At 41.4% G+C, this 25,702-nt stretch overlaps 1 protein-coding gene across 3 annotated transcripts in view; it reads right to left on the bottom strand.

Moving 5' to 3' along the window:
* Positions 1 to 2,305: 2,305 nt before the first annotated feature.
* NIPAL2 (NIPA like domain containing 2) overlaps positions 2,306 to 25,702 on the bottom strand; it is an 88,439-nt gene continuing 65,042 nt past the window's right edge. For all 3 annotated transcript variants that reach the window (XM_085572399.1, XM_085572400.1, XM_031503742.3), the window contains 4 exons: positions 24,114 to 24,202; positions 22,251 to 22,314; positions 20,851 to 20,945; positions 2,306 to 20,539 (listed from right to left, as the gene is read on the bottom strand). In XM_085572399.1, coding sequence (XP_085428525.1) covers positions 20,445 to 20,539; positions 20,851 to 20,945; positions 22,251 to 22,314; positions 24,114 to 24,202 — 343 coding nt within the window. In that variant the 3' untranslated portion in view covers positions 2,306 to 20,444. The remainder of the gene's footprint in view (positions 20,540 to 20,850; positions 20,946 to 22,250; positions 22,315 to 24,113; positions 24,203 to 25,702) is intronic.

Raw genomic sequence — 25,702 nt, forward strand, 5'->3', positions numbered from 1 at the left:
TACAGCACACATCTGCTCTTACTGCAGTTGCTACACATTGGTTAACTACCCCAGAGCATCTGGATCAGCTCCTGTGGGCTGTAATGCATGAGCAGTTTTGGGAACCTAGGAAGCTCTGGCCTGGTGAAAGCAGCTCTCAGAAGCTCTCTGGTTCCCATGCTATCCTCCAGATAACTTTCTCAAAATGGATGCCAGCACAAGCCCTTAGCTCTCGTTCTGTGCTTGGCAAGAGCTTTTGGAAGCTAAAATGAAGCACAGAAGGCAATTTTGGCATTCTCTGTAATACAGGGAGGAGGTTGAATGGTAACACACTGCTCCTGTAGCTGTTTCTGTGGCTCCCTCAGAGCAGCTGTGTAAATGCTGCATTTGACTCACCTGGTGAAGGGTCTTTTCCCAGGCTGAACCATGACTTCCATGGCAGTTGCCTGCTCTGCTGACAGCTGCAGTGACTGATGGACCTGCCGAGCTGAGGGGCTCCAAGACACACATTCTTTACCATCTCAAATCCAGAAAATGAGGTTGCAGAGGTGTGTGATGATTACTCTGTGGGATGAAGTGAGGTGGGGCTGGGGCCAGATTGTTGTGTGTTTGTTAAAGATGTTCAGGGCAATTTCCAGGTAATGGAAGAAGTTACCTGGCAGAAAGGCAATTGGTGTTGCTGAAACAAATCTGGGAAAATAATTGACAGGGTGTGAGACTGCTAGATGGAGATAGAAGCCTTGGGGGATCATGGCACACACAGACAAAGAGCTGACAAATTCAGCATGACATTTTTCTTTCAGTGCTCTAAATCTGGAAGAGCCAGCTGTGTCAAACCTGATCCATTCTCATGTCCATGTGAGGTAGGTAGTAGGAACAGAGCTCTGGGGAGTTAACCACCAAAGGTGGATTTCTGAAGCACTAAGACTGAGAAAAGCAGAAAAGCAATAGCATTGTTCTGTTTTCCAAGTATACAACATACAAAAAACCCCAGCCCAAAATTCCATGCTTCCAAATGGTATTCCCAGAGGTCAGCAATGTAAACAGCACCCACAATTTACCTCTTGTAAATTCAACTGAGCTGTACTAGAGTTCTTTGCAAACACTGGTCTCATCAAATCCCTGCAAGAGCAAGTAAAATTGTATGGAGTAATGAGAACTTAGAAAGGATAGGGGATATGGGCTGAAACCATTTTGTTGCAGCTTTGAAAGTCAGAGCAAACCTGACACTGGTCAAAATGATGAGTTCCAAGGTAGTTTGCAAAGTAGGTGGAATGACAAAAGACAAAACACAGCTTTTATTTATTGTATTGGGTCTCTTCTTAAAGAAATTCTGTTCCTTCTACAGTAGCAATATGCCTGCACAGAATGATTTTTTAAAACATTTTCAGACACTCCAAGATGTGTGTAACATCAGCCAGCATCAGCTTGCTTGATACATTCTAGTTGTCTTTTCATCATGGGCTTACAGCAGTGCTGCTATTCTGACTAGCTAAGTCCAATTCTTAAGAAATAAAAAGACATTCAGGACACAGCAAGAGTAAAGCAGAGAATGAAAAAGCAGTCTGAAGGAAGAGAGTGACTCAAATTTCATGATCCAAGTATGTGAGGATTTTCTGCAACTTTCCAGAAATGATGGTGTAATTCAGTATTTCATTTCATCTCAAGATCAAATAAATAGCCAGGATGAGAAAGCTATTTCAGCTCAGTCCTTCTCTCAGCATCCTGTTCTTTGCCCAGAAACTCTGCCTTTTTAAAGAAGACTAAAATGGTTGTGATGGATGGGAGAGCTCAAGCCACTGCAAACCCCATGTGTCCATCAAAGCTCTCTCACATCACTTTTCTTCTGGGTTTGCTCTCTTTTTTCATATTAGGTAATATTAAAGGCCTTTTTTTTTTTTTTTTTTTTTTGTCTTTAACAAAGGGATGAAGTAAAAACAATCTTGGACAGACAAAACCTGAGTCTAGAGTTTTATTACTCAGAAATTACTTTAAATGCCACCCCAGGAGTGAGCCCCTTCCTTCTATCTGCTAGAGACCTCAGTGGGTCTCAACCTCAGTTGTTTTAACTGTGGCTCTAGTGATGAATCCTGCGTGTCTACAGTTGTAATTATTTATAAATACTATACATATACTTCTAAGAATCTTACCTGGGTTTTATCAGGTGTCATCCAAGAAAGCTTTGACCCAGAGGCAAAGCCAATTGCTCGTCATGAGGAGGGTTGGGTGGGAAAGAGGGATCATCCATATGAAAGTCTGTTACTGATCCTCAGCCATGAGAAATATCCTGGGTGCATGCACAGAATAACAAACAGTAAATCTGCAATTAAAAATATACTTTTCAGATGGGCAGCTGCTTAATGCAGTGATTTTTGATTTTTTTTTTTTAAGATGCATGTGGAAGTAGTTTTGGTACAGACCAGCAGGGATTAAAGGGTTAAAAATAGATAATTTATTTTCCTGTAGAACAGAGTGTCTTACAGGAATCAATTGCATCCAGGTTTTCTGAATATTTTTGCAATGCAATAATTCTTTTAAATTAGTTGGCAAATACATGAAGGGGGTTCCAAATGAAGGCACAAAAATTTATGAAATTGGTTGAAAACTGTAACCAGTTGTTTTTGTTTTTTCAAAGAGAAGCAGATGATAATGAGCATTAGTACATAGCAGTCTGAGGAATGTCTTTAAAAAGAATTAATTGTAGTTTCCCGTAGTGTTTTTAGGGCTTTCACTGAGCTTCTGTATATTGAGGCATTCATTATTTGTATTCATAAGAGTTAATTATTTTAAAAAATAGATATAATTTCTTTTGGTGTCTTTAAGAACTTTTATGCCAATAGGCAGCACAAAATGGCCCAACTTCTAAAATGGTAACCCCAAACTACAGATTTCTGTATCCCCTGAAGTCTCCCCACACCTGATGCTGGGACAGAGGAGGTTTATGGGGTGTTGCAGGTGTCCAGCAGCACCCAGTGGGACACACACACACACACACTGGAGGCTGAGAAAACAACCTCAGTAGAAGCTGCTCTTGGAGCAGTGTGGCAGCACCCTGTGTCAAAAGCTGTGGAGGCCAATCCTTCCCATGCAAAACTGGAGTCCTTCCATGTTGGAGAAGGAAGGGTAAGTCTAATAAATAGCTCAGAGATCCTGATCCTGCCATTCTGTGTTAATTTGGGGGGAATAAAAAAAAAGCTCTAAACTTTCCTTTTTTAGGTTAGTAGACATGTAGAAGGTTTGTTGTATAATTCAAAAAGAAGTAAAACTAAAGCAGAAATATTGGGAAAATGGCAGTTCCTTCTTTGCCTGAAGGCCTGTTTGTGGCATCCTAGGCAACCACCCCCTTTTTGTGGTACAGCATGCTGGTGTGAAGCCAGAGCTCACTGATGTTGCAAGGTGTGGTTGTGCAAGAGTTTGCACATGGGCAAATACATAACACACAAGGTAAGAGGCTTCCTAATGAACAGACTTTCAAATCTCTGCTTCCCTTGGAGCAAATAATTCTTTTGATTGCCTGAGCAGCAGAAGAGGCTTCACACATCTTTAAAACCACAGAAGCATAGAGTGGTTTGGGGTGGAAGGGCCCTTAAAGATTGCCTAGTTCCAGTCCCCCTGCCATGGGCAAGGACACTTCCCACTAGACCAGGCTGCCCAAAGCCCACCCAGCCTGGCTCCCCCCACCAGTCTGTGTCCTTGCCATTTGGTGTGGAATGGGTCATGGTTTGACAGCTTTCCTGTAGAAATGTAAAAACCACGGAAGAGGGAATGGCAATGTCTATTCACAGAATTCACAGAATCACTGGGTTGGAAGAGACCTGCAAGATCATCAAGTCCAACCCAGCCCTAACACCTCAACTAAACCATGGCACCAAATGCCACATCCAGTCTTTTGTTGAACACATCCAGGGATGGTGACTCCACCACCTCCCCAGGCAGACCATGCCAGAACTTTATCACTCTTTCTGTGAAAAACTTTCTATGCTGTATCTGTCTTTTAAATTCTGCTTTGATTCTATTCTGAATAAATCTTGGCCTTTATTTTGAAACACTATTTTTTAATTCAGATTTCTTCCTGTAAAAGACCATCAAAAGCTGAAAGATTACTGTCCCACAGTACAAGAACGGGGATGCTGTTAGTTTTGCCAAACAACTATCACAAATATGCAAGAAATACAACATAAATTCATTTTTCTTCAAATGTTTTCTGCAGTCAAGATCCCAGGCTATTAGATTAACTCCAGGGACTATGAAGACAATAACTTGAACTACAAGTCCCAGGACAGTAGCCAGGTTTCATGTGGTCTTCAGGGATGGGAACAAAAAACCGCACCAAAAATAATAACTTCCTTTCACCATTGAAAATAGGGAGCTCCACATGTCAGCTGGATTTCAGAGTCTATTAAGCAGTAAGAAAGGTCAACTCTTCTATCTGGAAGGTTGTGAAATTGATGACCATTAAAACTTGATTCTTATCCAAATCCATTTGTAAAATTAATTTGCATATTTTCAAGGACATAAATTACTCTATAGGGACCTAGACTTGGAGGAAAATATACGTTTCCTCCTTTTCAGTCCTCAAAATGCTAAGACCACTGAGTATTGAAAAATATTAAAAGCTTGAGCCACTCTCCTCACTGAAGCTTCAGTTTCCTTCTCAAACAGGAGCTAAACAGGGTTTCCGACCTTACAGATAGGATATACCTTTATTCCATAACATCAAAGTGTAAGAAAACATTAGAAGAATGTCCTTTGAACTTTGATTTCTGTCATTAAAATTTCCTTTGGCTTAACACCTGTCTTCTTTCACAGACTGCTGTAGGCATACTTCTATTAACTGAGCCTGCTGCTGTATGTACCTCTATTTTTTGTCACAATAAATTTTTTTCAAGTGGAAAATACTATGGAAAAGAATGAAAAGCAGATACTTTTCTAAGATTTTAGACACCCAGATATTTTTTCCCAAATATGAAGTAATATATCTTACAGGAGACTCTGTAGAGTAGGGGTTTTCCAATAAACTAAGATAGTAATTAAAATAAAAAATACAAATACTTTAATAAGTTTTCTGTTTCCACTTTCAATCCCTGAAAAACACTTGGATAAATTGGCAGAGCACTTCTCTTCCCAACTTCTCTTTTGTGCTTCAGCATGCACTCAGAATTAATTCCTTTCCTCTAAAGAATAAAACCATCAATCTCTATATCCTGCCACTTCAAATTCAAGCTGAATGCTTAAGAGAAAAAAAAATAGTGATTGGCAGAGCTTGGAGGGGGAGCCAGGAGTACCAGCTCATCCAGCAGAGAATTTCATGTGAAACTATTCCTAGTCCAAGGAAACCAGACCAAAACTCTCACTTTAGCATCCATCATTGATGGAAACAAAAGCTGTCATGTATCTGAGTATGTTCCAAATTAATGAAAGAACAAGGAAAAAAAGAGGAACCCCCAGCTGTGACAGCACATATGAACAACATCTCTTCATGAGGGAAATAAAGCAGCAAATTAAAATTTATGGCTTCCCAGTAGCATTGCATACCCTGGGAACAGTGAATGTTTTGTTCCTTCCCAAAATGACAAGTGTTAAGATCATAAAATCAAACTCAACTGGAGTAGCAAATTGATTCTAGACTATCTAGTTCTTGCAGGCTATGTCATGTCAAGTGGAGTTGATGGTTGGTTGCCTAGGGTAGCAAAATATTAGGAATAACAGTATTTAGTGGCTGTTCCTTATGAGCATGCCTCCAAGAGGGGAGGAGGTATGTTCATGTGTTACTGTGCTTAGCACAGCAGAAACCCTAGAACTGAGTCAGTCCTGAGTGTTGTCTTTCTAGCCAACTTTCCAACAGCAATGAACTAATAGCATTTCCAAAGGTTAACATTTCTGTAACTTTGCCAAATTGTAGGGTCATGCCCTGTTTTTCTGCTTAATACAACTTACTTCCCTCATTTTTTTTTTCTCATGACCTTTTCTCCACTATTTGCCACCATCTATTTTGGCCCTTTCCCATATTGCTACAGACCTCTAACATACTTCAATATTTATGTTTTGCTCTGTCTGCAAGGAAGGGCTGTAGAGCTGCTGTAGCAGTAACTACTCTGCCTAAGCTGCAGCTGCTAACAATACAACAAACAAGGTAGGTCTGAAACTCCTTTACAATGTTTTTCACAAGAATGGTGTTTTAATCTTTTATCTTTGGATGTTACATGCTATTCCAGGTACAGTTGATGTGATGTCTGTGAGGCCCTAAAGCAATTTTGGCTTCTGTGACTCTGTGCCATCTCCTGTCACAATAAAACTGTTCAGTAGCACAAAGTGCACTGAGGACAGATCAGGTATTTACTAAGTAGAGACGCCACTCTTAACCAAAAAAAAAAAAAAAAAAAAAAGGAAGAGACAGAAGTAAGAGATGACCCTGTGCAAAGATGTCACTCTTCTGTGAAGGACTCCAAAGAGATTGCCAATATTTATTGTACCCTTGTGTGGTTTGTTGGGCCGTATTATTCCCTAGTTCTCAAAGAAATTGATCTTCAGAACGAAATCTACTATGATCATGTTCTCTAGTTAGATGTCCTACGTATTTGCATTTTTGGAGCAAGGTGCATATTTTGCTGTCCAACAGCCTCTGCAGGTGGCAAAGCAGAAGAACTCAGAAAGTGAGCAGGGGATGGCCCACAAGCTTTGTCCAGACTCTCATCTGCTTCCAGCAAACAGAAGGAGACTTCTACTAACAATTCTGTCATAGCAAGAGCTCACCTTGGGCATGGGGTTTGTCCTCTCCAGACCCTTGGCTTCCTCAGACTGTTTATATCATGAGATGATGGTCCTACACATGATATTTTTTGCACACAAATGTACCAGGTGCAGGAATAATGACTGAGACAGTAACACCTAACACCCAATCTCCTTAGGTGACATCCAAATTCCTGTAACTATCCAATTAACAAAAGAAGTTTCTTCCAGGACCTGGCCATGTGTTGCATTCCATGGACATACTTCCATAGCAAGTGTAGGCCAGTACTGCCTGAAACTGCCTTCTGCTTGAAGTCCTGCTTGGACTGTAGGGGAAAGCAGCGAAAGGTCTGAGTATTTTTTTAATGAGGAAAGGGTTTTTTCCCTTCACTTCTTGTTCATGCACTAATTGCTTCCCTTCTTGTGAATGAAAAGTTTCAAAATGCACAAAACTATCAGGACACTGGGAAATCTGGAATCAGGAGGTGGCGGCTCCTTCAGGTTAGGGTCTGAAAGTGAGGTTTCAACCAAAGCCTTCTCACCATGTTGGCCTCTGTTCTCACCCTAGGTTTTAATGGAAATCACTGCCTAAATCAGTTGCATGAAGCCAACATGAAGTGAAGCAATAGGAGGATATGATGGTAAAGAAAAACGTATTTTGGATATCCCAATGGTAGGATGGTCCACAGAAAATGCAGGCGAGACAAAGGAATCCTACATCATGATCATCTATAGGTGTTAATGGGTGGAGGGATCAAAAGGAGGAAACAAAGAGGCTAAAGGTGCTGGGTGTGGGTGTGAGGAGGGACTGTGACACAGCCAGCAGAGCATGTGCCTCGGAGACCAGAGCGATGTGTCAGAGAAAGGAGGTCCCTGCCCAGCTCCTCCCGGGGCCATCCCAGCTGACCTGCTGGCCCCAGCCCCACCTGGTGATGCTCACAGCCTGCCCCCCTGACCCCCACTGTGCATCAGCTCCTCACCAAAGACAATTTTTCAGTTGTTTTTCAAACTCAGACTTGGGACTTGTATTTTATCTTGAAGATAAACATTTTGAAAGCTGTCTTCTTTCTCACACTGCTGGCAAAAGTTGTTTTTATTATCTTAGGAAAGCTTTTCTTGCCCAGGCCAATTTGTTCACTGTTTGTCTTGTGGAGCTGGCCTATAAACCAGCTTTTAGGGATTTATTGTATGACATTATCAAGAAAGCAATCTTTGAAAAAAACTGAAATCACAACACTTTTTTCTTCTTTGCAAATGGCTTCGTAGAAGCCAAATATCCAAGCTGACCACCCAAACTTTCTGGACAACGCTTACTCCAGATGAAAATGTTTAAGTTTAATAATGTTTTAATCCTAAAATGTTTTAAGTGATTATTTAGGCAAGAAAAAAAAGTTCTTCCTGTAGGGGAGAAGCGAGATTTTGTTTTTCAGAATTGCACATTTTGGAGTCAGCAAAGCATAGTAAATACAGGTATATATAATTCCTGCTCTTTGGTAGATATGTGTTATTTTACACACACACTCACACACACACACACACACACACACACACACACACACACACACACACGCATGAGCACGTAATCTTATTTAAAGAAAGAAAGCAATGGGCAGAGAGAAGAGCAGTGATTATTCAACCACCACATTTTATGACTGTTTATTTCTTTACAGACTCTGAACCATGTGAATGTTGATTGTGGACTTTTTAAAATGCTACCTTTGAAAATTTTGACATTCACAATAAACATGCTGCTCATTTAGAGGAATTTGGTTGTCATGAAATGTAACAAATATTTAACTTTCTTTTTTTTCTCTGACATATTTCTGCATCATCATTTTTTGACCTAATGCCAGTATTTTTCAGATGACTGCAATTTTATTGCTTTCCTACAGACAAAGGAAAAAGGCATGTCTTTCTCAAGTGCTCCTCAAAAAGAACAGAAAAGCAGGACTGATGTAAGTAGAGGAGACTTCAATATTTACATTTTATTACTATTTGAAAGGAAATTTGATGGAGGAGAGAGTTCTGCTTTTAGTCAGAACATCCTTATATGTCTAATTTCTGAAGCACCTCTTCTGCACTAAGGAAATGTTGCCAGACTCTTAAAAGACTACTCAATCCAGAAAACTAAAGAAACCCATTGGAAATCTGGCTCTTTTCTGGGATCCGTACATTTATTGTCCTTATTATCTAGAGCTCCCCCACCTTTTTTCCTCGGGATGGTCTTACATATGTTAATGTTGATGCAACTGCCTTTAAAATCTCCACTCCCTCTCAGTTCCTGCATATTTTGATCATCACTGATGTCAGTCAGAAAGTATAAGTTATTGACTGTGTCAGCTCTGATTTTATACTCTATGTCATGGGAATACCCAGGAGATCCTTGATCTTTGACTTTCCAGGAATGCTTACAGCAGACCAGCATGGGTTGTATTTGCACTGAGTTTAAATATTTCCTTCCCTATGACAACAATTATAGTGCTATTTCCTATTCTGCTGCAAGTTAAAGCTGTGAATAACAGTGCAGAGGTCTAACCACCCCCTGCTGTCCAAGCAATCCTTGACCAGCCTGGCAGCTTCAGGGAACAATGCAGTTCTGCTCTCAGATGTTTTTTGTCCCTGTCCTGGGAGGGAATTTCTCCACCTGTGCTCTGGGGACCACCCCTTTCTGTAAGATTTCAGAGAATGGTTTCTGAGATAATTCTAGAACAAGGCAACTCCCCCCTGTCTCCCCTACCCCAAAACTGCCCAAACTCTCACACACATGCTGTCACTACTTTCAAAGGGTAGCCTAATCTTCAGTTGGTTATTCATGAAAACTGCTGCATTAAGATTGCTCAAGCAGTCTGCAGCTTAATCCTCAAAAACATTAGTGGAACTTTGGAGTATGGAGAAACATCTCTTTGGAGGAGTCTGTCTACTATTTCATTTATTTGTGAAGACACAAAATACCTGCCTAATGTGTTGTCTGTACTCTTTAGAGTCAATGACAGATTGTAGTATAAGCTTCCTTCTTCCACCAGGTGCTCATGAATGAAGCATACTGGATGCAACAGTACTACTAATAAAACCAGCAGGTTAATATTAATTTATTGCACTCTTTTCATCTAGTGAACACCACTTCAGATGTTGCTGAAGCCCTTACACCAATGTTACAGTAGGCCAGGTTGGCCTTTCCAACATAAATACCTCTCCTGGAATATCTCAGCTACCATCAAGCCTCTGGTCAAATGCAAGCCTTTTTCTGTCCTCACAGTGGTGTTGATCCACTTTTACTGGATAGATCTTTGTTTGACAGCCCATGCCCACTTCTCAGCCTCATTCACATGCTTGCACTCCACCATGCTGTCCCTATTTCCAAGAGCCAGAACAAGAATATTTGTCCCAGAAGAGTTCTGCCCTTCCTCTCTATGCCACCCTTGCCCAGACACATCCTGTTCTTTCTCACAGCCATTCTTACTACCAACAATCCCTGACAGCTATGGAGCCAACTATCTGGCTATCAGTGTTTAAAACACAGATTAGCTCCTTATCTTCTGGCTTCTACAGCTGCCTTTAATCTAAGTGAATTATTTACACTACAGACACACCCATGGGCCCTACCCAGATGCCTCCAGGCACTCAAAAACGCTGCATATGCGGCTGATCCAGAAGGATTCAGGACAACACTGTAAGCAGAAGATGTCAAACACAAATGTGTGCAGAGGACTCAAACTGGTGCCCTGACTGCTGACAGCTCTGGTGCCTCTTTCATCACCAGGGACACAGCAATACCCCAAAGCCCTGCTGTGAGAGGCAAATGGAGGGCATGGGGAAAAGGCAACAGGAGTAGCTGCTCCAGAAAGCAGAAGGCTGGGTTTTAGAGCGATAGATAGATAGATAGATAGATAGATAGATAGATAGATAGATAGATAGATAGATAGATAGATATACTTACTAGATACTTAAAATGATTTCATTTTTTTGGAAAAGAGAACCAGAAGATTACCTTACCCACAAGCAGCCAGGAATTCAGGAGAGTCTCTTACCTGTACTGGGATACAATATTTTGTAACTGCAGGCTCAAGGCAAGAGTCTGAATGCCTCCCAGTAACCCCCAGCTAACCCAGCAGTTTGGTTATTGGCTACTAAACAGCTGAAGTAAAGCACAAGGACCCTGGTATCTGCTTTGGCTTCTGCAGTCTGTGAGCACCAACATTTGCTGAAACAGAATTAGGAATGGTCCTATTCTTTTAGGTTTTTTTGGACTCTATTCTTGTAGTTTGATGTGGAGATAACCAGTGCTTCAGTGAACTGGATGTTGCACATTTTACCCTGTTTCATGCAGCCCAGCTGCCATCTCACTCTGCCAATGGCTTGGTGTGTTTAAAGCCACCTTTCAGGATAACAAAATGAATTAATATAGGCTTGAGTTTTGGCCAGATAAACATGATACATTTTTAAGGTATGATTTTGTTTTGGCCAATGGTTAATGATATATTTAAAAATGTGATATTATTTTGCATTGGAAAACTTATTTATGCATCATAACTAATTTAACTGAATTTTAATGATATTTACTGCATGGTGCACAACTTCAGTTCTAAGAAAGAAATAATAAAAAGATGCACTCTGAGCACTGAGAGGGAACCTGGCATTCTAAAAACCACATGACAGGGTGGGTAAAATTAAAGGCTGATCAGTGCAACCTAAGTATGCAGTTAACCACACATACCCACAAACAATTTTCTCTCCAATAACACATATATCAAGAAGAAAAATGTCCTGGTCTTGGGCACAGCTGGTAGCACTGCTTTGTTCTCTTCTGTAAAGATCACATTTTGAACAGATCATAAGTGTCAAATTTTTCCCATTTCACCTCAGATTGCCACCAATGGTTGTTTATAGTCAGTGAATTTAACAGTCTAGCTTAAGTTCAGTGAAGAAGATAGTGAAGACTGTTTATTTCTTAGCAAAACAACAGCACTGGATTTAATTTATTTTCAACACAGAAGGGAAGAAGCATCTTGTCCTGCTGGCGATATGAAGTGCTGCCACAACCCTCTCCGGACTGCTGCAGCAGAGTCAGGGCTGAGCAGAAGTCCTCTTTTCCCAATAGTCTGGTTCTTCCAGTTCCTGAAGACACTACTAATAGTCTCCAGTTCAGACTGGAAAAGGATTTCAATTTGTATATTTAAATTTCACATTAATGTTTTGACCACTAAGAGGTCCCTGGAGCAGTGTATACCCTGACCTCACTTAGGCTACAGAAAGCCATGGTTTTGTAAAGTGCTGAATCCTTTGAAGCCATGCCCACCTCTCAGGCCCAGGGCTGCAGGGTATCCTCCCCGTGTAGCTGGTGGATGGGTGATGCATCCCTCATCTGCTTTCAGCAGTGATCAAGATGAGCAGAGGTTTCCCTTCATGGACAGGGATGGCCATGAGAGGATGCTCAGCATGTGCAGTCTAATGGTGCTGGCAGAGCTCTGCAGCACGATGGCAAGCAGCTTTGGGGAAATGCCATTTTTTAATCAGCATATTCTTTGCAAAATTACAGTTTGTCTGTGCTATAAGTGTTTAGGAAATTTGTCTGGGAAGTACATGTCAGTGATGCTTCTGGAATTAAAGTGAGTACTTGTTTGACGTAAGTGGGAAACATGAAAGGCTCAGCTCAGTTCAACATGTCAGACCCTGGATCAGGGAGGAAGGGCTGATGTTCAGATTGCTCCTTGGCAAAATTACCCCAAGGGTTTTCTTCTTTCCCTGCCCTTTCATGGGTGCCCTTTTGGGTTCCCAGCTGAAGACTTTGCTGACTGCAGCTGGAGATTAGGGGGAGTGCAATAGACAGGAAAGTAAGAGTCTATTTATCCCTGGCAAAGCCTGCCTTTTTCTACTTTTGATGGAAAAGAAGACGAAAGTCCATGGAGCACTTGAGCGAACAACAAATGGCATAAGGACAAATTCAGTGAAAGGGAAAGCCAAGGTTGTCATCCCCCATGAGCAGTTTGGATGGGTTTCCTCCTCGGAGAAGCACGGGGGAGGCTGTGGGACCTCGTGCAGGAAGCAGGTGGTTTGCTTTACCCAGAGCCATGCGTAATGGCCAGCGAGCTGTGCCGCACGCCGGCCAAGCTACAGCAGATGGGCTGCAGTTTGCTCTGCTCAAGGATATTTTTCATGTTATGTGTGGAAAAGAGCAGTAACCCTTGTTTGTTATATGAGGCCTTGTAGGATTTTATTTGGAAGAAAGCCATTTTTGAGATTAAAAAAGAAAGCCATTAAAATGTGAGTCAGTGTAATCACTTTTAAAGTGCTCTGACAGAGCCTTCTACTTGCAAAGACTTCACTATTTTTTTATTAAAAACTCTACCACAAATTATCTCAGGCTAATTGAGGTGACATTAGGGATCTGTTAATTTGAAATTACAAAGAAAAACCGCTTTAAACACCTCAGAGCACTGGATACAAACTACTCACTCTGTATAGCTGCCAGCAAAATAGCTGTGTCTGTTCTGTGGCTCAACATAGCAACTTGGCTGTAAAAGCAGCACGATATTCTCTGCCCTGCAAAGGTATTTCAAATCCTATATCCTCAAAAGGGCTGGGGGACACTCATTCCTGGTTCAGAGATAAGTAGGACCTGAAGCACAGGGTTCACCCAGAAGCTGGACCCTGTGGGGTGCCTTGGGAACCTCAGCATGGGGAGATCCAAAGCCTGAGTAAATAAATGTCTGATCACCTGAACGATGATCCAAAGATGCCAGGGCTGATATGCACATCCCACTGCTCTTTGGGGTTTGGATGTCCCAGTCTCAGCATTGCCAGATGCTTGTGCCCTCTTGGAGGGAAGATTCCCAAAGTGCTGCTTTCAGAATACAGGCTCACTGTGAGGCTGTGAGCAATGGGGGTCAGAGAGAGCAGAAGTCTTTCTGTCATATATTAACATGTGTCAAATTATCAACATCTTTTCTCTCTGGTGCACCATCACCATCCTTTGGAAGAGACCAACTGACCTGGGTCTCCCCACATCCAGGCACTCCTCCCAGTGTGGTATTTACTTACCACACCTCAAACAGTCACTGAATTAGTCACCCTCCTCCCAAATCTGGGCTGAGCCCTCAAATCTCTCAGGTGCTGAAGAAAGGGCATCTCTGTGATGTTGCTTGTTACCACTGCCAGGTACCACTGTACCTGTGTCAGACCCTGGGCCAGAGGCTTTCAAAGTCTCCTGCTGTGCTGGACCTCCTGGAGACCTCTGGGCAGGGGCACCTACTCTTTGGACCACCACCAGACTCAGCAATGAGTCTGAAATCAAGCCACTGAAAAGAACTGAGGCTGCTGCATCTCTGGGCGTGCAAAACAGCCGAGGATAAATTACAGTGTCAGAGCAGAGGCACCTCCCTGGAGAGGTGGCAGGGCTTGCAGCTGTGGCAGGTGGGGAAGCCAAGCATCCAACCACGGCACGCTGGGTCTCATCCTGCTCTGTCCTGCTTCTTCAGTGCTGCTACAAACTGATTTTTACTTTGTGTTTGGCCAAATGCAGACACTAGAAAAATGGAGAGAAAGCAGCAAACAAGCACAGGAAACAATTTGAGGGTTGACAGAAATATCTGATGGTGAGAGACTTAGAAGGTTTGTCTCTAGCTTAGTGAAAAATACACCATACTGTATTTTGCTAGAGGGACTTATACCAAGTGCTTTAAACCACTGGCAAAAGGCAAATAGCTGCAAGCTAAACAAGTTAAAATAGACATAAGGCAGAGTTTAAAAGCAAACAATGACTCACTGCTAGTAAAAATTACTAATGGCATTGGTGGTTCCTCTACTTTAACTAGTAGGAGAGGATGGGCTGTTTTCTTCTGTAGATGGGTCAAAGGGTTCACACAAGTGCTTGGAGGAGGTTGCCTGACTTGAACTGTAAAGGAGGCCAGGCCAGATGACATAAAGCTGCCTTCTTATATCAACATCTTTCATTATTCACAGTGCTGATTTGAGTCCTGCAACACATCCATACACCCAGAATCCAGTCAGTATTGTCAGGACGTGTTGTTAGTTCACTGTTAAATATTGCCAGGAAAAAAATAAACACATGGGTAACTGCGGTGCTTCATCACAGTAAATTATACTCCTCAGCTCTTTTGCATTGTAAGGCACAGAACAGTTCTTGAAAAATCAATAGAAGGTCCAGTAGTGTGTTTTTGTATTCTATTGCTGTGCAGTGTGTTACCAGCCATGACCTTCAATGACAGGTAAGAGCTGCTTAATTGGCAGCCTCTGTGCCATGCAAGCATTCTTTCCTGCTCTTGGCTGAGGGCATTAGAAAGCATTAGACAGCATAAAGCTCTGTACCTGGTACACATGCTATTAAAACTCAAGAAAAACTTTAATTTTTTTTTTCAAATGGAGAGAAAACTCCTGATCTTGTGCTCATGTTTCTCTGGATTTATGCCCACAAGCTATCAAATGGAAGACAAATGACAGTGCTGTTATTTCAAGCAGTTTAATGATTCTGGCAAAAGACCTGGCAGCAGACTGCAAAAATTTCATCTAGGCAAGGCAATGCCTATTCCAAGAGTGGAAATCTTCAACTGGAGAGCTGGCAAGTGCATGTTTGTGCTGGAGGCTTAAATCAATCATTTCTATTTTTCCCAAAATGATTTAGCAAAGTACAGAAATTGGCTCCTTCATCAAGGGCCACAGGCCACTTTTCACATTTAAGGTATTAGTGCCATGGACAAGAGTGATATATTGACTTCATGTAAAGCAGTCAGTGTTAGCACCACCTGTTTAATCATTCCTTTACAGTAGCTGCAGTTTGAAAACTGTCAACAGTGCCTTGTTGACACTGTCAAAAAGAAGCCTGGGAGACCATTATACATTACTGGCCCCCTGGAGTAATTTCTCTGTATTCTTGCAAAATTTTCCTGCCACCACGATATATTTCTGAGCCTGCTGCCCAACAGCATCCTTCCCATTGCTACCTTGGGAACTGAGAGATTCCCCTGGGACTGATGCCTGAGTCCATTAGCAACCAAAATACTGATGGAGATTTGTAGTATGAAATGCACTTTGAAAGTCTTGGACAAGCTTTAGGGACCTAATTGTGAAACTGGGATTTAGATTAAATAAAAAACCTACTCAGCAGCCACCTAATCCTTTACTTAGGCCTGGGGATTCTTGAGATTCTGTGGATACCAAAACTGTCCATGCTTACTGTAGTGGTAATTAGAAAGTAAAGGGAACGTAACCCAAGACTACAGGTTTACAAAACTTCCTTGCTGAGCACTCTCTATAAACACTTCCCAGGTCATAGGAATATTCTGGCAGTACTGTACTTTCTTATCAGAGCAATCCTGTGTTGTATAGATATTACACAGTCTAATTTCCCTAAAGGGAAGACCCAGCAAGAGCTCTGCATGAAAGACAGTACATGCCCAAGAGGCACTGATATGATGCTCAGGGCATCCCATTTAGCATGTCTCAATAATATGTTGAGGGGCCAGATTGGCTACATGTGCTCTGAACAGATTTAGCACGTGGCAAGAGGACAAGGATCCTTCCTACATGGTCAGGAGTGCTTAATATGAAGTGATGTATTTGTCAGTGCTGCCTCCTTTTATGTTATAATGAAAGGGTTACATCAGCCAGGTGCTTGGGAGGTGCCTCTACAAATTTCCCAGCTTCAAAAGGTTGAAACACCTCCCATCTGCCAAGATGCTGTATTTCCTTCCTGCTTCTCTAGGCAGAGAGCAGTCATCCTTCACTCCCAAACTAGTGGGAAATAAATAAAAAAGCAAAACCCAAACTAAAACCACAACAAAAATTACATGAAATCACTATTTATTCACTGATGTCCCTGACTCTATCCCAGAACCCAAAAACATCACAAACTCAGTATTTCTCAAACTCCTGAGAATGGAGACCACTAAACATTTCTCTGTATTTTGCTCCTGAAATGGCCCTGGTTTGTAAATCTTCCAGCTTGGCTCTCCAATAATAATTATGGTACTTAGCCTCTATCTCCTTTCAGCTAGTTGCTAATACAGTCCAGCTGATTTCTGCAGAAGGAATGAGCAAACAAATTTGAACAAGAAAATGTCAAGCCTCAGAGGACAGTAACAAAAGGGCACACTGACAGACAGCTCAGTCTAATCATCTGCACCCCAGTGTTATAAAAGGGAGATTTTTCTCTGCAAGTAACCATCGATCCTGCATAGAGGGCTGGAAGGAGACATTGCATGGATGAGAACAATTTGAGTATAGAGGACTTTTCTGTCCATTCTCCCAGCATTGTTTATACACTTCATTGCAAACAGTCACTGAAAATAAAAAATTAGCCCTTACAATAATTTATAGTCAGACGTGTGTCCAGGCTTTTAGCTGACATTGGGACACTGCTGGTTGCCACAAGCTGCCTATCCTAGTCCCACTGGGGGCCATTTATCACTCTGTATACACAAGCCAGTTAATCTGGCAGTTATAAGAGTTTCAGGAAGCTCTCAGCTACTTTTGGGGCATGGTAATACAAGAAGAGTGATCTTAGCAGAATTCTTGCTATATAGAGAATCTCCTCAGAAGGAGAGAAATAATATTATGGTTCCCCTGAAGCAAGAGAGGTCTCATTCCCTCTCCCCCTTTTCACATCTGTCCCATCACATGCTCCAGTCAGTCTGGTTGGGTCAGTTCAGAGAGCTACCCCAGCAAGCAGAAGGATGCAGATGTTTTCTACAGGATGGGTGAGCTGAACTGGCCACAGGAAGCCACAGGACCTCGCAGCTGAGAAGAAGAGGATGCGCCTTTTGGCAGTGCTGATCCATTCAAGCAGCTTGCCAGGTGCATGAAACCATAGGTTCAAAGCACAGAAACTCAAACCCTTATAAAGTATGGCCTCTTTCCTTTGGTTTTAGGTGACCAGTGCCCTTCTATGCAAAATGTGAGTCTGCCAAAAGTTGGGCTGGAGTGAGTAGCAGGCAATCAGCCTGCCAGGTGAACCAAGCCCCTCCCCGGGGCAAACAGATAAATCCAGTCCAAACTTTGTTTATTTTTTGCCAGCTGAAACTGTTGGTAAATACATCCTGATATTTTATGGCAAAAATGAAACAGTCTTGCTATGCTGAGAGCTCCCATTTCCAGGCCTCTGGCCAGTTAATACTTCATCTCTCGCTGCAGCGTGACCAGCAGTGGAACAAGCACTAAATGAGTCCTGCTGGTCCTGGTCTGTCAAAAATCCCAAGCTGGAGCCTGAGGGACCACGTGAGAACTGCCTGCCTACCACACCTTCTCCTGGTTTGATGTCTGCAGATCCCGTGGAGGATCTGTTCAGGAAAATTCAGTCTGCAGGCATAAGTTTTGCAGCTTACCTGGCCCGCATGTTTGATGTCAGGAAAAGCACTGAAAGAAAATAACTTGTTATTAAGGAGAAGGGCTCCAGAGATGTTTTTTTTATTCCCGTACAAAGGCTTTTCTTTTAGCAGGCGTTTGTCTGTGGTGTTTGCAATGTAAGTATGGCAAGCAGAATATGAAAATAGCATTGATTAGAAACTGATTCTTGAAACAAGTCATGTCTGTTTCTTGGCAGAGCAGTAATGAATTCTCATAACCGAGTTTTTCCAATCCTGTAATACATTAATTAGTTGGAATACATTAACATCTCAAAGATCGTGTCAAATCACAATTTTCAATTGCACATAATTTATACCAGTGTTTTGGTCCACAAATTATTTTGAAATACACTAGAGATAAAACAAAACACTTTAACCCTTATAATTTTTTAATAAACCCATAGGAAGGAAAAAAAATTGTTCAAGAAGTAATCCAGTAATTTAAAATAAATAACTTTTGCTACAGATTTTTACATTTGATTTATTGCTTTAAAGAGAAAATCCTACAGCTGGTAACCTTTATTACCTCCTGCAGCCCTCCTGAGCCATGGAAACAGATTTCAAAAAGATGCCCAAGGCCAATCATTTAACAAAACAACAATACCAAATCCGTTCACCCATTCGTTTCCCAGGTCACACAGTGAAAACCTGTAGGCCTCTTATTTCCATCTTCAGCACATACTCTCACTTGAGACTTAGCAGCTTAAATTTGACTTGCAAAAGAAAGATAGGCATGTCCTTACTCCCTGGACAAAACCCGTAAAAGTAATGTGCTTTTTTAATTTTAATCTTTTGAAACTTGAACTCAAGATGCTGGTTGGGAAAGGAAAGCCAAGCAGTTGGTACAAGTAAGGTGCAGACACAGAGTTTTATCCTGTGTCAGCTGGAAAAGACCCATATTGAAAACCAGCTTCACAAGTGCCCAAATGCCATAGTTCCTGGGACATTGCTGCACACAAAACACTACAGCTCTGTTTGTGCTTTGCAGCATTTGAAACAAAACTGTCTTATGGACCTTCAGCTGTACCTATCTTAAAATTAAATATACAATTATTTGAGAAAAAAAATAGATCTGAAACAAAGTACAAAGTCTATGACCTCTACCCATTACTGTCCCTACCCATAACTGCAGATTAATTCAATCCTAAAACAAGACATGAACATTTTCCAAGAGCACTTTCATTTGTTTAGGCCCCTCTGTGCTGCCTGAGGTGGATCACTACTATCACACAGGGATAAGTGCATCCATGATGAATTCCTTGAAGAAGTTTTTTGGTAGGATACTGGGATGGAGAGACACCAAGACATCCCAAATCTGAACACAAAGCCTGTACTGTCATTGTTCTCATCACTGCTGGCTCTTCAAATCAGTGTGGAGACACAACCATTTAAATAAGGGAAAACTGTACAATTACTGTGACTCTTTGTGGCCCTGCTGTTTACAGCCTTTCCTCATGCAGAATTACCAGTGGTGACAGGAGTTGCCCTAATTTTTTAGAGGTATTTTTCCAAGACATACCAAGAGAGGGACCCTGGCTACCCCACTTCCTCTGAAGAACCATGCATTTTCTTCACTAAAACCCTCTTTTGCTGAAAACAGAAGTTAAAACTCAGACCAGACTATGCTAAGAGATCATAGAGCCCACTGCACAGGACTCCTCTGGGAGGATGTAAAATGTCAAATACAGTACCCTAATCCTGCCTTGGCTGGGCACCTCAAATGTGTGTGTGTGCCCACCTGCCTGTGTTTATGGCAAGCACCATCTTCCCATCTTCCCACTCCTCACACAAGTACTGATTTCCTTGGAAGATAAGAGAATTAATCTGATGGTAGGAGATAATCGGGATTGTTCTATACCAAATACAAAATTATTTTTGTATTTTAGTAGACACAATTCTATTTTTGTCTACTTCATATATACTTACAGTTTTGACTCCTGAACAGTAATGAAAAGGTTTTAAAGGGATTATATATATAGCAGAATAGTTTGAAATCACTTACAAAATTTCAAATTTCTCACCTTTGTCTTTAAACCTTTACACAGATCTGAGGGGTTCCAAAGGGGAATTTTTATAATCCTGTTCTGTTCTCATTGCATTTAAAATCAATTAAAACCCTAAAAATGTCCTCAAGAGGCATTGATACTAGGAGAATATTCCATTTCATTAATGGTTATTTGGTTTTTATTAAGGCTTCCTTTATCTTTAGAACACATTTGGTACTATCATGGGATAAACTAATTAGGATTAAATAATACTATGACTCATCAACATCCAGGAATTCAATGTGTACTTGAATATGTTCAATAAAAAGGTGCTACTGATCCTTGTTCCAGTGGTGTTCTTCCTGTTAACTGGCATGTAAAGTGCTTTCTTCTTTCAGCTTTGCCTTTTCACCAAGTCATCTTCCTTATTCAGTGTGCCATAGCATGAACAGTGAGAATCTGGTTGTATTTTGCCTGTCAGTTTTTGTCCTAAGGAAATGTGGTGAGAGAAGGAAAAAACAACAACTCTGTGAAGAATTTTAATAAAACAAATTCCCCACCAATCCATCATTTAAACATTCTTTGCTCCAGTAATCATTGTTTTCATTTGACTGGTTGTAACAATAGCTTGGAAAAACCCTGGAAAATTCTTTGAAAAATCTGTAGGAAACAGGAATAGAAATTAAGTGAACAGTATATTTATTAAATATGACTAGAGCATATTTGTGACTCAATTCTCCTAGGTCATCTTATTATCTGATACCTCATTTAAACAGAGACAGAAAAAAAGCCCTACTTACCAGGAATATGTCCACAGTCAATAAAAGGAATTTGTAAATGCTCCTCTTTTTTATTTCTTGCAATTATAATCACGCCAAGGAAAGATAGGAGACACCTGCAAAATAACAGTGGCACAGTATCATTAGAAACAGTTCACTGCATCTGAGATGAGAATTTCTTTCCATGTTTCTTTTTCAAGGACTTCCAAACCCAAGCTGCTGAGTTTATAAAGAAACACTTCTTCCTGGCAGCTCTGTAAATTTATTTTGGGCCTCTTTCAGTCTAGTTTTTGCCTCCTGAAGTTTTATTATCAGTTCCAAAGGCTCCACAGCCAAATTACACTTCCAGCAATATACACCTAATCAGATGCCTGTGAGTGTGAGACCTCAACATTTGAATCCCTGAGCAAGCCTTCACAGAGCATCCAAGCTAGCATTCTAGCATGTGCAATTTCATTAACAACTCAGCCTAGCTGCAGACAATCGACATCTCTGTTGCTGTTCTCATTTGATTGTGTGTCTCAGGGGCAGGCTGTAAGCCAGGAGCAGTGAAAAACTGCTGTGGCTGGACACATCTTCTATCTGTTGTGTGTTGGACACACAACCCCTAACTCCTAGCTGCCAAATCCATGGTTGCTCATCTCCATTTTTGTATCTTCCAGCAGTCAGACAAGATAATGGCTGTGTGCACCTACTCCAGCCCAACTGCAGAAGATGAAGATGTCTGTAGCTATCAGCCCTGTTTATTTGACAGCACTGTGGCAAGACACTTCCAGCAGTTTAGGAGATCTTTTAAACATTTCATGCCCATTATTACAACTGTCACCTCTCCCAAAAGTTGTGGTGCTGATAGCCAGCAGAAGGTTTCTCCTCTCACAACACCTAGGCCATTCTTCAAAAAGATATTTAGCATGCTCTGAAGTTTTCTGCAGGCATCTGTGTCATTCTTGACACAGACAGATGGGGGAGAGTTATTACAGCAGTGCCTTGTAGGCAAGCATCTTATGTAATTGCCCATGCCTTGGGGCAGAAAAAACCAGCCAGACACACCAGTGGAAGGTAACATGGGAGGAGATGTCTCACAGCTGTAAAAGCACCCCCTATAATTTGATATGTGGTGGAGAGCAGTGACTTCTCCTTCCTGCTGGAAGAACACATGATGCTGCTTTTTCATTCCATCGTGAGATTAGTAGTTCACAAGTGACTCACATTTTTACATATTTGGATTCAAAACCAGGCCTCCAAACTCCCAAAGCACAGACATCAATCTTTCCTTTAATGTTTTTTTTTTATCCTACTATAATGGCTATTCCATAATACTTTAATAACAAGGCAGGTTTTTCTTACTGAGAAAAGAGATTCCACAAGGCAATGCTGTTTCAGTACAAACCTTAGTGAAGATTTTAGGCTGATACACTTACCCCAACAGAAACATGAACATGCTCAGTAAAGTTGCACTTTGGAATTCCCGATAAAATATGACCCCTGGAATGTGACAGAAACAAGAATTGCAGATCTTGACTGGCTTCCAAGTGATATGAATTACAGCTGGGAGGGTCAGGAGAAGTGTCATGCTTAAACGGAGCAAAAAAATCCTAAATAAGGTATTAATACACATTGTGATGTGTTCACTGGATGTCCTATATTCCATAATCTAGGCTTTCTCAAGATACTGCATAGGACTGCAGAAAATTTAGTCAATCAGGCTGGAACATGTGCTGGGTTAGTAATTGCACAGATGCACATATCTTTTGCATTGTCAGCAACAATTTCTCTGCAGGTCAAACTTGAGGTTTTATTCACAAGCAGTGACATACCAATACAGCTAAGAGGCTCTTCATGGACTTCATTAAACTACTCCAGCAGACCATGTGGACATCTTAACTCCAATTGGGAACAGATTTTCAATAACTAACTGTGTCCCTGATGCTTACACCAAGTGAAGTGCTCCAGCGGCCAAGTTTGCCAAATCCTTCTGGCTGAAGGGATCACTAGCTCTTTCTGGTCACCCCTCTTCCAGGAATTAGCACCTCTGTAGTGGAGGTGACAGAACCAGATGTGTATCTGGATCTCAGCTGCCCCTATTAACAGCCAAGTATATTAGATTTAAACCACTGATGAGCACAGCTCTGCTTAGAAACACCAGAGTGGGACCCAGCACAGCTGAAGTGTGAGCGTGTCTTTGAAGGCTGTAACTAGGGACAGGGGAATCATGACACCAGGTACTTTCTGTGAGCACCCCAGCAAGATTCAGCAGAGGTTGCTCTTCTAAGCCCTACACTGGTTTAACTAACCTAGTGCAAATGCATGTGTATCCACTCTCAAAGCTATTAAGCCATTCCTGAATAGGTACTTGATCTTATAAGGAGGCACCAGGCCAAATTCCCCATATGGTCACAGGAACACAACCCCCTTTTGGCACAAGTTTCTTCTCGGTCACAAAGCGTAAGTCTCTTCTAACACAGGTGTTGAGGCAATCTGTGCGTGAAGCTAACTCCCCTTCTCATTAATGGCAGCTCTGCATGAGAAACTCCTGCACAGCAATGACAGGAAAGCCCCCAGCGTGTGTTAAAATGAGTCATAAATGTTCTAACAACATGATCATTTTGGCTCATTGCTGATACAGCATCTTAGTCGTCCTCCCAGCTCTTGTTCTTAGGCTGCACACCATTTCCAAGATTTGCAGTCCCTCTTTAACAATGCTGAGTTCAAAGTTCTCACCCAGAATAAAATGTTAAATGCTTAAAAATTTTTGTAGTCATTTTATTTCCTTCACTTAGCCCAGAATTCCACCTTCTGAAATGGAATATACACTAACTACTATGAAGCACAGCTGGTTGTCATTTGAGTAGTTTGCCAGGCTGTTAAAATTACTCTACCAGTTTGTATAGGGAAAGACTGGGGTGCACATGGTAAATACATTTACTGGATGTCAGTATGAGGCTAGGATAAATGCAGGTACTTCTAGTAAGCCAGCAAGGTACAGTGAATCACACATAATCTCTTTTGGAAAGGTTAGAATTTGATTATTTTTGTAGAATTATAGAATTATTTAGGTTGGGATGAACCTTAAAGATGATCTAGTTCTAAGACCCTACCATTTATTTTGTTTCAGAAGTTGTGAAATTATTTCTTTTTCAAAACTTAAACACCTATGACATAGGAAAAACTTATTCCTGTGAAGACAAATATGACTGGTTTGGGTTCCTATTCACAGGGTTCCTATTATTGAAACTCTAATGTTTAAAAAATCTTTCTGTAGATGAAGAAGGTCAGAAACAAACCTGAAATGATGGCACTGGTGGTGAAGAACACAAAATTAATGGGGACAACTGCTGTTGCTTCATACAGATGCATTGCTTGATTCAAGAACCTGAAAGGTAAGCATTATTGTATCGCATGCCTACAGAAGGTTCCTTGCACTTTAAGTCAGGTTAAGCTACTTCTTGTCAGTTTTATAATAAGTGTGACCATTCCTTACCACAACAGCAAATAGCCCTGGACAGCATACACACACTGAATTTACTTTCTGGTTTTGGATCTGCAGAGTACAAATGAATAGGTGAAAGCAAGAAGGTTGGCATGGATTCTTCTGGCCATAGGCTTTCAAAGGACATATTTTTGAAGCATTGCTGGAAAATTTTTGTCTGTCACAGATAAGGGAGGAATGCTAGGGTGTTACTGCTTATGATCTGCATTGGTTCTTGGAAGCAGTGTTGCCTGCAAGCAGCCAGGGACAAGTTGGTGTAATCAAATAGGTTGTGTAAGGGTACACTGGCATCATGGATAGAACATGTGAGTTCTTGTAGAAACTGTTTCCCTTTTCTGAAGTCCACATTGCTGCTACTGCTCAATCCAGCTTGGCTGAAACACCTATTTGTATGTTTATCCCTGCAATCACACCCCAGAAAAACTCTGTCCTGTGGGGAAAGTCCAGGAAGGTGGCTTCAAGCTCCTTGGGTTGGAAACTCTCTGCCCGGCTCTTCAGAAAGGTAACAAGACCTCTCATCAGAATCATGAGCAAGAGTGTACAGGACCACAGGAGCATACACTGCACACAGACCTGCAGGACTGAGACACTGGCCATGGAGCAGCCTGCACAATCTGCAAAAAGGCAAAACAATTAAAACCCACTTGTACAGAGACCAGAGCTATCAACATCCACCCATAGAGTGATGAATCATGAGCTGACATCGTGGATGCACCTGTAAATAGCCTGTTATGTGAATGGTCATTTCAGAGAGAAAAATCAGGAGTCTGCAGACTAAATTCAAGCCTGTAAAAAGAACCACACTTGAACATTTCACTGGTGCAATATATGCACACAGTAAAAATCCAAGCTTGGATCTGTTTTAGCCATTAAAATAATTGCGTGGTTATTTTAGCAACTGTTGAACAGTCTCCATGGTGCTTTAAAAATAAAGAAATCCTACATATCCACAGGATAGTCAGGATTTTGAAGTCATTGAAAACACCTCATTATTTTCTCCCATTTGCAACAAATTTGGTCACGGGGACTAAAACAGTGATAGGCCTGGTGTTGGATCCAGGAGATTGTAGCAGCACAGGCTGTTTTCATCTAATGAATGACAGTCATTGAAAATAAGAGAGAAAACAAATAAAATGAAAAATTAGACTGACAGCATTGCCCCTGCTAGAAAACGCATCCAAAAAAGTAGAAAGAAAGGGATGCTGAGCCCAGGGAATGAAATGGTCACATTTCACTTCTGCTTTAATTTTTGCCAGCAAAGGAAATAAAGAAAAAAATTACAAGATGGAGAGGTTAATTCAGCAGCTTCTTATTTACTAAGCTCTTATTTCCTATTGAAAATGCCCAGAGCTGTTCTCCCAGCGAAGACAAGCTGGATGTAAA

This window comes from Lonchura striata, chromosome 2 (genome assembly GCF_050655825.1).
Source record: "Lonchura striata isolate lonStrDom1 chromosome 2, ASM5065582v1, whole genome shotgun sequence".
NCBI classification, from domain to species: domain Eukaryota; kingdom Metazoa; phylum Chordata; class Aves; order Passeriformes; family Estrildidae; genus Lonchura; species Lonchura striata.